Consider the following 17,574-nt stretch of genomic DNA (forward strand, 5'->3'; position numbering starts at 1 on the left):
GTGCAATAGAATGCTCATATATTGCTCCTGAAGCATTATTACATCGGTTAAAGCCTAGGGTCCAACCAAATTTTTGTTTATACGGCTAATAGGTCAGATGAAACAAAAATTAACCGGTTAGAGTCAGATGAACAATCCTTGATGTTACAACATTGATTTCGTGTTACAGTTATGCTCGTAAATGTCCCATTTTAACTTCGATTCATTTCTGTTGATCTGAAAATTCTAATATTAGTGGCAACGCTATTATTTACTTAGCTGTTAAGAATACACGCCAACAGTTTCTTAATCGAATTTTTAATGGAAATAATAATCGTTTTCGAAAACGAACGTACAGACATTAACAAAATAAATAAAAATAAGAACTATACAACTTAAAATTTATTAACTGTTATCCATTAATTCCATAATAGCATGTTTAAACGAGGTATTTCGTAACATGAGTATTTTTATTTATTTTTAGATCAAAAAAAAAAAAAAAAAAAAAAAATCAATAGCTACAAGCACATATTATATAATAATGTTAACAATCTGAATGGTAGACCTGACGAATATTAATATTTATGCGACAATCACTGACGTAACGGTCAAACGGCTTCCAAAATAATTCGTCATTGACTTGTTCGAATAATGTTAAATTCATTGAAGTAGTAAATGTGTCCCCAAACTTTTCTCGAGGATTTGAAAAAAAATTGTTCCAAGGATCTTCAAAAGCTTTCAAAATGCGCGGAACGGCATGATAGCAGAGTCGGGATTCCTTTGACATAACTAAAACATCTCCACTCCTGAGATACAGAGCACTAGGTTCTTCTTCTAGTGAACGGTGTCCTATTAGAAATATAGCAGTTTGGCCGAAACTGAAATAGATAGTAGAGTAGAGTAGTAGAGATTGAATCAACTGGAGCTTGAACCATTCGGTTATTTATAGTTAGTCAGTTCACGTTCCTTTATTTGCAACTTGTCTTAACGTAAAATATGTTAAGACAAGTTCCAAACAAATAATAAATTTAAAAAAAAAAAAAAAAAAAAAAAAAAACGTAAGAAAACTCTAGTCGAGAGTGTTCGACTAGATACTACTCTGAACCAAACCAAATAAAAAGGCCCATTTAGTATGGTTAAAATTTCAATTCCGATGTATTTGAAAATATAAATGAAATACTCATTTAATAAAATATAAAAATATTTTGAAACCATTAAAAAAACTAACATTAGTTGTACCGCCCGTGATTTGAACCCGCGACTTCTCGATCGAGCGTCACGCACCTACTCACTACGCTGGCAAAACTCAAATAGATTCACTGCTACAGCGTCATCTAGCAAAATTTAACCAAGCTAACAGCTGATGTGATGTAAAGAATGTTCTAGAAGTTTGAATGTATGTGTGTACACGTATACGAAACTGTTGTAGCTGCTGCATGTGCATTTGTTAATTGGCTAAATATTTTATTTTTTATTCATTTTTGACGTACCGGAATTTAATGAAACTTTCACAATTAGCTATAGTGGCAACTGACTTAAACTTGAATGTTTTTATTCGATAAAAATAAAACGGGATGATTTATCGAATTTTAAAAGCAAACTCGACATCTCATATCTGCTGAAATCGATGCGTTTAAACATACGGACAGACGGACAGAGCCAAATCAACTCAGCTCGTCAAGAATATATATACTTTGTGGGGTCTGCCACGCCTCCTTCTGTCTATTACATACATTTCAACAAAGCCATTATACCCTGATTTCCCATTTTCAAAGGGTTCAGGGTATAAAAAACAATTAAAAACATCATATATACCTGTATGAGAATAGCGGTGCTTCATGATTCATCTCGGAGTGATCGGTGTGTCCAGATAAAGAAGTTCCAATAGGATAGTAATTAATAATTGCGGCTTGTGGAATAAAACTCGGAAAACCTAGAGCAAGAGCAAAATATTTGGACAAACTATCTAAATCACTTGGGAACAAAGTGTGGATCGTTGTATCGTAAATCTTAGTATCCCAGTTATGATGGTACCCTAAAGTGGTCCAGCGCATCGCAGTCTTAAGACGGTGAGTGACATTTGGGTCAGTACAGTTATGTAACTCTCCCCACCAGTCAGCTATTGTCTTAGACGGAAAATGTTTTGCATCCAAGTTCACTATATTGGGTGGTAGCGGATAATCACGAAGGCTTCGAGCTATCCAATAACGCTGTCCTCTGGATGTAAATGGATTACGTATAATCAAAAGTCCGGGATGCTCTTCAAGCACGTAACATCGCCACGTATGCCGCGGTTTTAAGCCAATCGGTAAGTATAGATTTTTATGTATATTCATTATGGAGATGTCCTTCAGGTCCACCAACTAGGGTTTCAGACATAAGCAAACAATAATTGTGTCAGTTAAAAAAAAAAGTAAGAAAACTCTAGTCGGTGTACCCGATTAGGAGGTCCGTGACACTATAAGGAACAGTGATTAAATCTACAACCCATTGAAAATAGACAAGTATGACCGCTCTAGTCAAGATAGCTTAAGATTGTTCGACTACGAGACTACTTTGTGGGGTCTACTACGCCTCCTTCAGCCTGGTTCATATTTTTAACCAAGCCATTATACAATCGAGTCTCGATAATTTATATTACGCTAAATAAACAAGTGCGAAGGCTCTACTCGAGACTGCTCGACTAGAAGATACTCTGAACCCTCTAAGCTGATATTCTACTCATTCTGCACTTCTTTTATGCACACAAGCATACACACGCATCCACACGCACGTATAATGACGCGCTCTGCTAACAGCACAGTAAGCAGCGACTGCACTTGGGCTGCGCTGTAGTCTGGGCAATATTATGAGAATTTATTAGTTGAATAATTTCTCTTATAGTGGGACTATCATAATGAAACTTTCAGTGCGTAATCATATAGTTAAAATGTGTGTACATTCGTAAGCACAAGCACTAACCACAGAACACATAGACCGGACAAGTAGTGTAAAGCGTTTTGCACACTTTTTTTCGGGAGTTATCTCCCAAATAAAAAATTGAAATTTGGCATACATACTCGTGTATATCATACATATCATCACACACACACACACACACACACACACACACACACACACACACACGCACACACACACACACACACACACACACACACACACACACACACACACACACACACACACACACACACACACACACACGCAAATACGCAAATAGGTGACATTCGTCGCAAATGCATCCAGGCGAGAAGAAGCTACCAACGGGCTCGCGGTAGGTCAACGTTTTTTGAGAAACAGTTAGCTTACCAGGCAGCTAGAAGACAGCTGAAGAAGGCCATTCGGGCAAGCAAAAGAGAATGTTTTTTACAGTTGTGCGACTCAGCCGAATATGACCCTTGGGGCAGGGCATATAAGATAGTAGTTAAAAGACTATACGCAGGTAGACAGGTGCAGCCTACGGATCGTCTGGAGCTTAAATCGATTGTGGAAACACTCTTTCCAGAAAGTTTAAGCTCCATTCACGCCCCTGAGTCCGAGTCTGCTGATCAGGGCTCAACGAGCACTGAAATTGTTTTAGTTACAGAGGAAGAAATATCAGTAGTTCTCCGAGGTCTTAGAACCAACACAGCTCCAGGGCCGGACGGGATCCCAAATCGTGCGCTAAAGCTAGCCCTCGCCTTGCACCCAAGTACGTTCGCCGAATTATTTAACGAATGCCTGATCCAAGAGACGTTCCCGGCAAAATGGAAAGCCCAGAATCTAGTATTGCTACCCAAGGCTGGCAAACCACCAGATGAGCCATCTTCGTACAGACCGATCTGTCTCTTAGACACCATGGGAAAGGTGTTTGAGAAACTGATCTGCTCTAGGCTGGAGACTGCGATTGCAAGCGCCGGAGGCCTGTCACCAAACCAATTTGGATTCCGGAAGGCCCGGTCAACAACGGACGCGCTTAACAAAGTTGTTGGTCTGGCCACTTCCGCTATTCAAGGCACCAGATGGAGGCACGGGACGAAGGAATACTGTATCATCGCGACCCTGGATGTAAGGAATGCCTTCAACACAGCTAGTTGGGATATGATACTGAATGCGCTGTCACAATATAATATCCCTAAATATCTAAGAGAGATAATAAAGAGCTACTTCAGAGGAAGAACACTGGTATACAACACGAGTGAGGGTCCCCAAACTCATACAGTGTCAGCTGGAGTACCCCAAGGCTCAGTGCTGGGGCCTCTCCTATGGAACATCATGTACGACGGCGTACTGCGCTTGGAACTACCAGCAGGCGCGCACACCATTGGCTTTGCTGATGATGTAGCTGTCGTAGCCATAGGAAAGGAGCTAAAAGATACAGAGGATATGTGCAGCGAAAGTATCAATCGCATACGAAGCTGGTTGACAGGAGCTGGGCTCGAGCTTGCGGCACACAAGACCGAAGTTGTACTAGTCAGCAGTCGCAAAAGAGTAGAAACTGCCAATATAAAGATCGGCAGCGTCACCATTGCGTCAAAGAGGGCGATAAAATATCTTGGTGTCATGATAGACACAAGATTAACTTTCCGCGAGCACTTAGAATATGTGCATAAAAAGGCAGCTGATTCTTGTAGAGCTCTCTCGAAAATCATGCTTAACACGCGGGGACCTAAACAGCAACGACGTCTCCTCCTAATGAGCGTCATTAGGTCTGTCATCCTCTATGCTGCGCCAATATGGGCAAGAGCGATGGCAACGCCGAGCTACAGCCGAGGCATTTGCGCGATCTACAGGCTGAGCGCAATCAGAGTCAGCTGCGCTTTCAGGACTATCTCCGATGACGCGGCGCTCGTCATAGCCGGTATGGTGCCACTGGAGTATTTGGTCGCCGAAGCCGTGGAGCGGAATTCGCACGGGCCTACGCGACTCAACGCTGTCAGGGCGAACAGCATCGCACGATGGCAAAGAAGGTGGAATAGCTCAGCTAAAGGGCGGTGGACGCACAAGCTCATCCCGGAGCTTGAACCATGGGTTAACCGCAAACATGGCGAGGTTAACTTCTACCTTACGCAGATCCTCTCGGGTCATGGATGCTTTCGGAGCTATTTGAAGCGCTTTGGCCACGAGGAATCTGACGAGTGCCCCTGGTGCGAGCGAGGGCATGTGGAAGACGCCAACCACATTCTTTTCGAATGTGGACGGTTCCTGGAGGAGAGGCGTCGTCTGGAAGAGGCAGTGGGCCGCTCCATCAGAGCGGACAACTTAGTCAACGCCATGCTGGAATCGGAGGAAGCTTGGGAACTAACAAGCACCTTCGCGGCCACGGTGATGATGGAGCTCCGCAGAGTCGAGCGATGGAGAAGACGAGCTGTCCCAGGCTAAGGTAGCGCATAGTGCTTGCGAAGCAATGCTTTACGGCCGTCCCGCAAGCACCGCGCGCTATCCTAGCCACCACGCAACTTGCAATTTGTATAATTTTGTCAATAAATGAATATAAAAAAAAAAAAAAAAAAAAAAAAGAACACACACACACACACACACACACGCAGCTAGGGCGCTGAAATTTTGCACGTCAGCTAATGTTATGATTCTATAAAGTCTAAAGACAAAATTATAAGTCTACGCCCATTAGGGGCGTGTCAAATCGGACCTAAATATATAGTGATTTTTTAAATTCAGCTATATTTTGGACACTAATGATGCCAGAGACCTCAAATTTTGTATAATACTCGGGCTGATCACCTAACACCAACAATTTTGTCGGATATATGTCCGCCCACAGAGGGCGTGGCAAGACGCAAAAGTATCTCCTAAAGTATAATTATATAATATAATAAATAATTATATATTATATATAATAAATACAATCTACAAATGCCCATTCTTTTCGTGCACTTTTAGATTCAGGCTCTCAACTACATCTCATTACAGCCAGATTTGCGAACAAAATCAGTTGCATCTGTATGCGGGGCGTAGGCGACTCCAATGTTGCCATGGATGGAAGCAGCGTTTGCCTCACTCTTCAAGCTCACGCTTCTGAGTATACAACTAGCAACGGCTATGGTAGCTACAAATATAACTGGCAGGCAGCCCAGTTCTAATGTAAATACGAGCAGTTGGAGCATATCGAAAAATATTGTACTGGCAGATGCAGCTTTCCATAGGCCGCAACGAGTAGATCTGCTTATCGGAGCTAGCCTGTTTTATGATTTGCTCTGTGTGGGAAAAATCAAGTTGATGCCTGGACTTCCATTGTTACAGACGACTCGTCTTGGTTGGGTTGTATCAGGTGGCGAGGCTCGCAGCCACAACTCCGTCCTAATAGCTTCAAAGGAGCCTTCGGATCCGATTACAGACTCCTGTGCTGATATCAAGTTGGACAGTCTCGTTCGTCGCTTTTGGGAAGTTGAGCGCTGCAGCGATTCTATTGAAAAGATCGGCAAGGAAGACTCAGACTGCGAAGCGCATTACAATCGATTGGCTAGTGGTCAATATACAATACGTCTGCCTGTTAAGCTTAGTTGCGAGCTTCTCGGAGATCATCGTCATCGGTTTCTCAATTCGGAGAAGAAATTGAGTCGTTTGCCGCATATAAAGTCTCAATACTTAGCATTTCTAAATTTCATTACATCTATGCAGATATTTTCCTCCTTATCGTTGCGTTCTGAAGGAAGATAGCATAACAAGCTTCGCGTCGTCTTTGATGCATCAGCATCTACCACAACTGTGCATTCGTTGAATGACATTCTAATGTCAGGTCCCAACATTCAGCCGAAATTGGTCGACATTACTGCGCTTCCGATCTTATCCAGTTGCACTCACCGGCGATATTTGCAAAATGTATCGTTGCATGAAGGTACCTGAGCCGGATAGCTATCTGCAATGTATTTTATGGAGGAATTCGCCAGATGATGAGTTGGAAGTTTTCAGGCTTGATACGGTCACATATGGAACAAAACCAGCGTCATTCTTGTCTGTGCGTGCCATGCATCAGATTGCCGTAGATGAAAGGAACGCATTCCCAGTCGGGTCCGACGTACTGGTTCGCGATTTCTATGTTGATGATTTGATTAGTGGAGGAAATTCAATTGAAGAAGCAAGACTTGTTGTGCAAGAGACAGCTGGAATCTTGGCATGCGGGTAGTTTTAATTGAGAAAGTGGTGTTCAAGCCATCCCATGGTACTGGACAGCGTAGCAGACTGCGACAAGGAATCGCTCATTAGGTTCAATGATGGCAGCGACATTACAAAGACACTTGGCCTTGCTTGGGCTCCAGCATCTGATCAACTTCTTTTCTCCTATCTAGCCCTGAATTCAGCCTCTAAGCCCTCCAGGCCCAGTAATAACGGAAGCTAAAATCTTGCAACAACTCTGGAGGCATAAGCTTGATTGGGAGGAGAGTCTTCCGTCTACATGTCACACTGCATGGCTAAACATTTGCAGAAACTGAAGCTGGCGAGATTAGAAGGGCTACAAATAAGCTGTGCTTGCTGCCCCTTAAGGATTCTGTTGAAGACTAAGTCTTCAAGGGGGGAGGATGTTGGGCTCAGCAATCATCGCTTCATTGTAATTAAGAGCGGCAGTTCATAGAATATGTGAGCATTTAAGAGCATTTTTAAAGATCACGCCCTCCCTTTTGCGTTGCAGCGGCTCAACCGGCTCGCGTACATTGAAGTTAGTATGCTATTAATTCTTGTTTAGAACAGATGCAGTGTTAGATTGACTATTACATACATACATAGTAGCGGACAGCACGACAGCCTAGTAGCTTGCTCGCCATCGAGTCCATAGGCAGATGAATGTAGAGCGCCATAGTACAATCCGTATGATCCTGGCTATGGCTGCAGAATACGAGCTTTATGTACATCAACTTGATGTTTCGACTGCATACTTAAACGGCATATCTACATACAATAGCCAGAACTCTACTATGACCATTCTGGATGTGTGTTGAAGCTTAAAGCTGTACAACACTGTTGGAACACTAAGTTGGATGCCGTTCTAACCAAAATGGGATACAGGTCATGCGAGTGCGAGCCATGTCTGTATACCAAACGCTCAGATGACCAGACGATAAACCCGATTGCAGTATACGTGGATGATATGTTACTGGCGTGTTGAAGCATGGGTGAGGTGCTAGCTACTAAAACGGCTATATCTTCTGAATTTCAGGTAATAGACAAAGGTCAAGTGACGAACTTCTTTGGCCTTGAAATCCAACTAGAAGGAAGGACTGCCGAACATCTTACATTCGGTGTGCAAGCTAGCACAAAGGAAATCGAATACATAGCGAACATCTTGCAGCAGCAAAGCAAGTTCTGAGGTATTTGCACACCACAGCAGATCTAGCGTTAGTCTACGAGAAGACCGGAGAGGAGATAGCAGGCTATGCAGATGCAGATTGGGCTGGAGACTCAACTGATAGGAAGTCTTTTACAGGATATGCCTTCATGTGGGGAGGTTCGGCATTTTCATGGACCTCGAAAAAAACAGATATCGGTCTCTGCGCTCTCTGATGCTGCAAAGGAGGCGATTTAATTACGAAAGCTAATAAGCGAAATTAATCAGTATTTTAAGAGAAACTGTATAAAAATTTATGAAGATAATGTAAGCGCGTTAAATCTTGTGAAGAATCCTATATATCACGCACGAAGCAAACATAATGACACTAAATATCATACGAAATTGTTATGAAAATAAGTTAATCGATTTATCTTATTGTCCATCAAATGAAATGGTTGCCGATGTCTTCACTAAAAATTTGTCAAGAGTAAAGCATATAAAATGTATAGCGTTGATCGGCCTAATGAAATATAAGAATTGAGGAAGAGTGTTGATATGGCAATTCTCATATTAGTGGCAACGCTATCATGTACTTAGCTATTAAGAAGCATAATAAACTCCGTCTCACTAGAACAACCAAACGTTCTTCTCATCCACTCGCGCATAAATACTCGCCAATAGACATAACGAATCATACAGAAGCACAAACCATAGCGATCTACGACGGACTAGGCAAAATACAAACAACAACAAGAATTATTCACATTATTACTTTAAACAAAATTAAAGAAGCTTTAGAGCAAATAGGAAAAGGAAAAGGAAAGCACAGAAAAGGAATTAAAATTTAGCAGCTTATACCATACCTTGCACCACGAAATTAACCAAACTCACTTGACTTTACGCACCATAGATTATGACATTAATAAAAGGACCTCAGGGCTATTAATATTCTAGGCACAGCTTGGAAGTATATAGCAGGCAACCCAGATCATGATGACTTCGTTCAAAAAGAAGAACATATTAATAAAGTCATAGATAACAGTAACAAACAAGTAATAATAAATTCACAGCTAGAACAAAGAATAAATAAGTTAACTACAGTTACCAATACCCTTACAAACAATATAGAGAAAAACGATGGATTCACACATGAAATAGCAGAAAGTTTACAGAGCCAAGCTATACTGCTCAGAAAGGAGGTTATCATTATAAAATATGCCATACAATGGGCAAAGGTTAACGTAATAAACTCATTCGGGTGCGACACCGCAATCGGGCGATACCGATTGCAGAATACTCATTCACAGCCCAAACGCTGTCAACCAGAGTATATAGTGCAATTTTCAAGTCTAGTGCGCAACAAAAAACAAGGCATGATCCCATTAAAATTTGAAAATCATCGATAGCTATTGCTATGATCATCGCATCATTGCATTTAAATTACATACATATATATTTTATACAATTTTGATTTTTATTATACATATATTTATATCCATATATTTGATACCGGCTTCAAGCTAGCAGCAGATCAGCGCGATTTTCCTATACATGTGCACACACTCATCGTCTATTGTATGCGTACAGTCAGAAGCGCGCCTTTTCTCACATTCTTAGAATTTCGATTGATTTCTGGACTTTCTAGCCGTTACTGTAGTTTTGTCTGATGACGCTCTCTTAATAAGCTATTCTATTTTAGCAACTGGATGGTCAAGCAAAGCAGTGGTGCGGGTGCTAAAGGCTACGCAAGTAATGTTAGAATAGGAAGTTCGAACCTCTTCGGTGTTATTTTTTTTTTTTCATACATATTTCGTTTTTTATAAAATAGATATTTTATTGGGAAGGTGCGAGCTTGAATGAATGGCACTTAATACTCTTCTTTTTCTTAGTCGAATAATTTTATAAGTTTAAATTTGTTTCTTCTTAAATAGCCCTCAAATACATACATACATATGTATACGCAAATACATACATACATATATATATATATGTATGCAAGCACGCATAGCATCAAGCATTCCAGCCTTATAAACGCGCTCATTTGTATGTGTGTATGTATGTACACATAAATGCGTGCTTAGCATATTCTAAGAATCCCGTTGCGATTGATTTGTCTTTGCATTGTTTTTGAATTTCCAGCCGCTACACTGGCTTTTCTTTGCTATGCGGCGTCATAACAATAATGTGATTTCGTTTTAACTACCCTTGATCGAAACGACGCGGTGGTGCTGTAGGCTGAAGCGCCGAGATCTTTATTTTAGCTATTTTGACAAACATGCTGTTTGGGTTGGGTGCGAGTTCAAATCCCGCGTAAAACTAGTTTTTGTAAATTGCAAATTTTTATTATTTTAGCTTCTTTTATATTTTATTAATTTTATAAAAATGTTTCCTTCCGTGATATAAATCCTCCTCCTCCTCCTCCTCATTTTTGGCCAGTTCTTAGAACGAGCAACCGGTAACCTAAATGCAAAATTTGAATTCTTACGCTAAAAAAATGTTAAAATTACAGGGTATTTTTCGATATGACACGCCCCTAAAGAGGCTTAAAAATTATTTTATGGGCATCGATAGAAGAGGCTACCAGTCTCTAGCATCAATAGTGTCCAAAATATAGCCGAATTCGAAAAATCACTATATCTTTAGGTCCGATTTGTCACGCCCCTAGTAGGCGTAGATATATAATTTTTACCCATTTTTATAGAATTAAAACATCAGCTTACGTGCAAAATTTCAGCATTTTAGGTTTATAACTTTAGGAGTTACAGTTTTGTCCGATTTGGCACGCCCCCAATGGGCGGAGATATATCCGCCATAGCTCGTGATCTTGGGTGGTCGACGCGGACCTACATACCAAATTTCAGCTTTATAGCTCTTCAACAAACGTGATTTCTGGTATATCGGAAAATGCATTTCCCGATTTGCCCCGCCCCTAGTGGGCGGATCGGGAAAATTTTAACACTTTATAAATCGAAGATATACACGAGTATGTGTTCCAAATTTGAAGTCTCTAGCTTCAATAGCGCCGAAGAAGATTGCGTTCATACGGACAGACGGACAGCAAGACGAACATTGCACAAAACCAATATACTCTTTCACTTCGTGAATGAGTCTAAAACGGAAAAAATCCACATAAACTCAATTTTGCACGTTTAAAAAAACTACTAGAAACTTAAAAAACAACTAAACATTTTTAATATTTAGTGCAAACCCCTTATTAGCAACAAGTTTTTTGACTCTTTTTGGCATGCTCTCAGCCAAACTTTGAATCATTTCTTTCGGAATTCGACTCCACTCCGCTTCTACGCGCTCCCATAAACTGTCTATGCTCGTTGGGACTGCATCATACTGTCCCAGCCGTCTTTTTACTATTAACCACAGATTTTCAATAGGAGTGAAGTCGGGATAGGATCTATATATAGACTCTATATGTATGGAGCGAACATTACCTTGAAATTCCGCTTTTCAACCCATTCCTTAATAATCTTTACAGTATGTTTCTGATAGCCATCTTGTTGAAAACCCTTTCTCTTTGGGGACACGCACATTTATCAATGAATTTGGGAAGATGGGTTTGAAGAATATCTATATAACCTTTTATCCGCATTATACCTTCTACTCTATGTAAAGGATCAACGTTCTACCAAGTGAAACATCCTCAAACCATAATGCTGCCGCTGCCATGTTTGACAATTTCCTTTGCAACAGCAATATTGCTTTCCATATGATTGGAAACGGTTAAATTTTAATTCATCCGACCAAACAACTCGTTTCCAATCATCAATGCTCCAGTTTTTGTGATCCCTTGCAAATTTAAAACGCGCCTTCACATTCTTTTTTAACGAATGATACATATCCGAAGCCAAGAATTTCTCTTCTAGCAGTCCATTTGCTAACATCTTTATTAATTGCTAGACAAGCACCCTTTGGTGCTAGCAGCTTGTTTTTCTTAATTTTCGACATCATTAGACGAGCACCAGATCCCGACAACAGTTGCAACCTTTGACTTGAGTTTTCGGAGTCAAATTTCGGCTGATACCAAGCTTTTTGGCAATAGTACGCGAAGGAAAGCCCTTCTCGGTCAGGCACACACCACTATTTTTAATGTCGACTGAAATTTTCCTCATTATACCCTGAACCCATTTTCAATGGGAAATCAGGGTATAATGGTTTTGTTGAAATGTATGTAACAGGGAGAAGGAGGCGTGGCAGACCCCACAAAGTATATATATTCTTGATCAGGGCGACGAGCTGAGTTGATTTGGCCCTGTCCGTCTGTCCGTATGTATGAACGCGTCGATTTCAGAAGATATAAGAGCTAGAGACTTCAAATTTTTTTTTAAATGTCCGTAACTACAGCGCGCATATCAATTTTATCATTAAAAATCGATAACTCATCCCGATCTTTTTTATCGATAAAAAATCTTATCGAAAACCAGTTATAAAATTATATCTTCTACACCTTTATTGCTAGTCTCCAAATATTTAATGTATGCTTATATGCAATTTATACAATTTCGGTTTTTGTTAAAACTTACCCCCCACATCTAAATTCACCCCTCACCATCACTTTTGTAAAAGGCGTATTTCAAATACTAGAGACTTGTGCTTTGGCAATTACATGCATATTCATGTTATAATCATAATCTGACATGAAGATCGTACGTCCACAAAAGTTATTAAGCGATTAAGTTCTCATAGTAAGCGCACACTGCAGCCCATGCGTGTTTATGCGTGGGTGCTTGTGTGTGTATGTGTTTGTGTATGTGTATGTATGTGTTTGTGTATGTGTGTGTATGTGAGTGTATGTGAGTGTGTGTATGCGTTTGTGTCTGTATGCGTGTGTGTGTATGTATGCCTGTGTGTGCGTACGTGCGTGTGTGTGTGTGTGCGTGTTTCTTGTGTAAGCTGAAAGACTCGAAAAATTATTGAAATATCTATTGCTCCAAGGGTTCAGGGGATCTCGTAGTCGAGCAGTCTCGACTAGAGATTTCTAACTTATTTTTTGGCAGACTTTGATCTCATTTTTTTCTTTTTGTTTCATCAAAATTGCTTATATAGCAACAGCAGCAACTCTCGATTTTTGTGCCGACATAATATAAACACGTCGTTATTCCTTGAATTTTTCAATTCAACTGAACTTGCAAATGAGTGTCACTTGCAAGCAGTGCAAACAAAAACAAAAAATTAAAACACGTGTAGACATTAATGCAATATATTGCACGAAATAGCCATGCAAAAGTTTGCGTGCAAAACGAAAATTGTTTGAAGCAAGTAATTTGCATGCAATATTTGCATAGGTGTGAACATTTGTGCAAACTTTTGCTGCTTATTTTTTTTAACTTGCTACAAATTGTTTGCATCGTGTGTACCTAGCTTTAAGAACAAGCTAATAAACAAGTATAAAAAACAAAATCTTAATTTGCTTGTATGGTTAAATTTTTATGCGTGATGAAAGTCAAAGTTGTGAAACATTCACTAATTTTTGCTCGGTACTGTATATAGAATATAAAGAAGTACTGTCTCGCAAAAATGTAATGTATGGAATTCTAAAAAACTGTAAAAAATATAACAACAGTAAGATTTGTTCTAAAAATAACATTTTCAATATTAGCAATGTTTACCTGGGCTCCTCAATAGAGAGAAGTCGCTGTGCGAGTTCAGTAATGCCGAGCATGTGGAACCCATCGGAGAATTGGCCAACGGCCATCTGATCCTCAACAACTTTAATGGAATGGTGACATAGACGACAATAAATACACGGTTAAATTGCATGTCATTCGCTTCACCAACGAGTCCATTTCATGGGGCAACCGGACTTTCAACCAGTGTTTAAAAAACTGCGAACAGTTTTCGCAGTTCTGTTATTGCTAGAACTGTTGCTACGAGCATTTTCGACAGTCGCAGTCGCAGCAAAAGCAAAAACATTTCTTGATCAGCAGCGCAGCGCTTCGGGAATCGACAGCTTCGGCACTTTTGAGAATGCTAGAGCTATTGATGCGTGAACTGGCGACAGTCGCAGTCGCAGCAAAAGCAAAAAAAAAAAAACAATTTTTGATCAGCAGCGCAGCGCTTCGAGCTGCGTTCACTGGCGACAGTCGCAGTCGCAGCTAGAGCAAAAACTGTCGACTGCCGAACAGCACAGCAGACAGCTTCCACAGTTTTTGCTTTGCTTTGTTTTGGTAACTTTTGTAACTGTAATTGCCGAAGTCACTTGCGGCATACTTTGTGAAACAGATCGTAGGCGTAGTCTTGTATTAATGTGCATGTGAGCAACAGCAAAAATGTCGCGTAATAAACAATGTGATGTTTGGAAGTATTTTGATACCAATGAGGAAGAGACTTTGCTACATGTAAAACATGCAAAAGCAAACTTAAAACCAATCGAATTTCAAATTTAAAAGCTCATGTTGTCAATGTACATCATTTGAAAACGACTCCTCCTTCGGAACTGTCGGAAAACTCTTCTATTTGTTCGTCGTCTAAAATTATACGAAAAAAAAAAAAATTAAAATTGAAATGAACAAAAAGCAACTAATAAGGTCATACATTGGGCTCGTTACGGAGGACTCCATACCGTTCAATGTGTTAAATTCTGATAATATGCGAAATATTTTAAACCCAATTTGTGACGGCTTCAAGGCAACCGACGGAAAATCAATTTGTTTAAACCCCGTTATAAATAAATAATTAAAATGTTGTTAATTTTCATTCATTTCGTTCATGACGCACAAAGCAAAGCAAAAACTGTGGAAGCTGTCTGCTGTGCTGTTCGGCAGTCGACAGTTTTTGCTCTAGCTGCGACTGCGACTGTCGCCAGTGAACGCATCAACAGTTTTAGCATTCTCAAAAGTGCCGAAGCTGTCGATTCCCGAAGCGCTGCGCTGCTGATCAAGAATTGTTTTTGCTGTTGCTGCGACTGCGACTGTCGAAAATGCTCGCAGCAACAGTTCAAGCAATAACAGAACTGCAAAAACTGTTGGCTGCAGAAGCACAGCAGAGACAAAATTTTACGACTGTTGCTGCTGTGACTGTCAGCTTTTCAAACACTGCTTTCAACAACCTAGAGAGCAGCACACTGAGAGTCGGATCATCGATAATCCAGATGACACCGGAAGGATCCAGACGACTCCAAATTCTATCGCCGAATGCTTTGTAGGCACTACAATAGCCAAAGATTGAAAAGATTATGACACATGCAGTATCATCTATAATATTGGTCTGCATAGTCGTGATAATCATTGTCATTGCCTTACTCTACACAAAGAGGGCGAGAAAAATAACGTTACTATTGAACAACCAAGTAAAGAAAGTAACAGAGGCACCAAGACGAACCACAAAAAACATACCGTTCAACGACATTCCCTTCTTTTAGCGATCGTTTGAGGACAACTAAAATATTTTACATTGTAACAAAATCCAATGGGAATTGTTGCAATACAAATAAGACATAACAAGCGGATCAGACCAACAAGCCAAATCTGCTCACACCACGTATAGCGGACTTCCTGCACACGCCAACCAGAGTTCCAGCATTTCTAAGAATTGCACAACGGTTCAACAACGCCATGAGCGACGCCGCTGCCAACGCCGTCGACTGAACCACAGCTTAAATAGGGATATAATTGATTTACTTAGTTGCAAAGTTCTTGACCAAGACGGATTGCGTCCAAGTAATAAAATATATTTTTTACCGTTCACATAAATATAGAAATTAACTTACACTTTCCAGTATAATTGCGTATATATGTATGTATGTATGTACGTACATTAATATATATGTGTATGTTTGTAAAGGATGATAGATTATGTATTTACCTACATTTTCTTGGTAAGTGTCTAAGTCAATGACCCCATGTAAATCAGACAATGGGGATTTTTTTTTATAATGCTTAAAAGTTTGCTTAAACATTTAAAAAATAAACATAATCTAAGAAATGTGTAGTATTAAATTTTAGAGATGTAAGAAATTGACGTGCTGATACCGATTACATAAATTGTTTTCTGTTACCACTGACCAGTGTTGCCAAATCAGCTTTTTTCCCGTCAAATCTGGCTTTTTTGAAAAGCCGATTGCGGGAAAAATTCCAAAACAGCGGGTAGCGGGAATTCTGGATTTTTTGAAGAATAATTTGCTTTATTTCCGCTTTTTTTTATTTATTGAAGAAATTTTCGTATTTTGTATGGATAATTCGTATAAAGAATGAAGTTTTCTTCATTGTAGTTAAATTAAAACCAAATAGTTCAGTAATTCAATTTTCAATGAACGAACCAAGCGGTAATAATATGGAACTAACTAAACTAGGATATGATTTATATTTAATTCAGAACAACTTATTGTGAACAACAATATCGAACTTTTTGATTATGTAAATGAAACGAAAAGATTAAAAAATGTATGCAACTCTATTAATAGCGTGTAGTACAAGAATTTATGTGTTTAAAGTTGCCGACAAATTTTCAAATAGTGAAAAATGTTGACTCCTTTTCATGCATATATATTTTTGGAGAACATTGATAGTATTGAACCCCAATATAAGAAAATCCACCCAATTCAGTAGGAAACTATTCAAAACGTACAAAGATTTGAGTTGAGAAGCGTGTTCTAAGGGTTTGATAGAATATAAGAAATTTAGGAACTTGGCCACTTTTGCATTGCTTTCTTTGCCAATGCCCAAGTGAGTAACATTTTTCGTCAGATCAATACTGTGATGCTTAACTCAATTTCAAGCATCAGGTAAAACATATATATTATAAAACTTCACAGATACGGCTTGCGGTGGTTGAAGAAATGATGCCATGATTATAAGTTGTTGAAAATATATTTAAATATCAACACTGACCAGAAAACACATTGACTAGACATGTGGAACAAATTTTTCTACAGCAGAAAATGTTAAGTTGGCGGTTCGAGCAGTCAAAATATTGCATGACAAAGTCATTGCGCTGCAAGCGCTCAATCGAAATGGTCCCATTCTTATATGAAGCACATCTATGCGATTTTGTCCTACTCTCTCTCTCTCTCTCTCTCTCTCTATGGTCGCTCAAATCACCGAACTCAGCAGCGCACAAAAATTGAAATTTGTTGGCGACGATCCCAGCTCTTTCCTTTTGAACGAAGGGTATACCTAAATCATAAAAGCGTTTGTCAGGCTCATGCAAACAAAATGTAGCGTTTCGATGGATATTCGTGGGAAGGGTATGAAAGCGTTGATACGCATAAAGAATATGAATTCGCGACGGGCAATCACACACACACTTGCAGTCTCTGGAAACATGTGTGAGCATTTGTGGCCTGTGTGCGTAACTCTTGCTGCCTGAGCAAATTGTAATGC

General features: G+C 39.8%; 1 protein-coding gene and 1 long non-coding RNA gene across 5 annotated transcripts in view; one reads left to right on the forward strand and one right to left on the reverse strand.

The window, feature by feature from the left end:
• LOC149268247 (uncharacterized) overlaps positions 1 to 11,383 on the forward strand; it is a 46,062-nt gene extending 34,679 nt beyond the window's left edge. The window contains exon 2 of the long non-coding RNA XR_016271173.1: positions 5,860 to 11,383. This is a non-coding gene — a long non-coding RNA (uncharacterized LOC149268247). The remainder of the gene's footprint in view (positions 1 to 5,859) is intronic.
• AlkB (alpha-ketoglutarate-dependent dioxygenase AlkB) lies at positions 364 to 16,242 on the reverse strand. Of its 4 annotated transcripts, none has more exons than XM_089474967.1 (3): positions 15,963 to 16,242; positions 1,795 to 2,342; positions 364 to 857 (listed from the first exon to the last, which is right to left on the reverse strand). In XM_089474967.1, the coding sequence occupies exons 1-3, from the start codon at positions 16,149 to 16,151 to the stop codon at positions 524 to 526; spliced, it is 1,071 nt and encodes a 356-aa protein (XP_089331093.1). In that variant the 5' UTR covers positions 16,152 to 16,242; the 3' UTR covers positions 364 to 523. The 4 variants fall into 4 exon arrangements, with proteins under 4 accessions (XP_089331093.1, XP_089331094.1, XP_089331095.1 ...); XM_089474968.1 differs by having other exon boundaries at positions 16,062 to 16,241; XM_089474969.1 differs by having other exon boundaries at positions 16,058 to 16,241.
• Between the last annotated feature and the right edge of the window lie 1,332 nt (positions 16,243 to 17,574).

Source organism: Drosophila arizonae, chromosome X, assembly GCF_054131065.1.
Source record: "Drosophila arizonae isolate 15081-1271.41 chromosome X, UAZ_ARI_1.0, whole genome shotgun sequence".
NCBI classification, from domain to species: domain Eukaryota; kingdom Metazoa; phylum Arthropoda; class Insecta; order Diptera; family Drosophilidae; genus Drosophila; species Drosophila arizonae.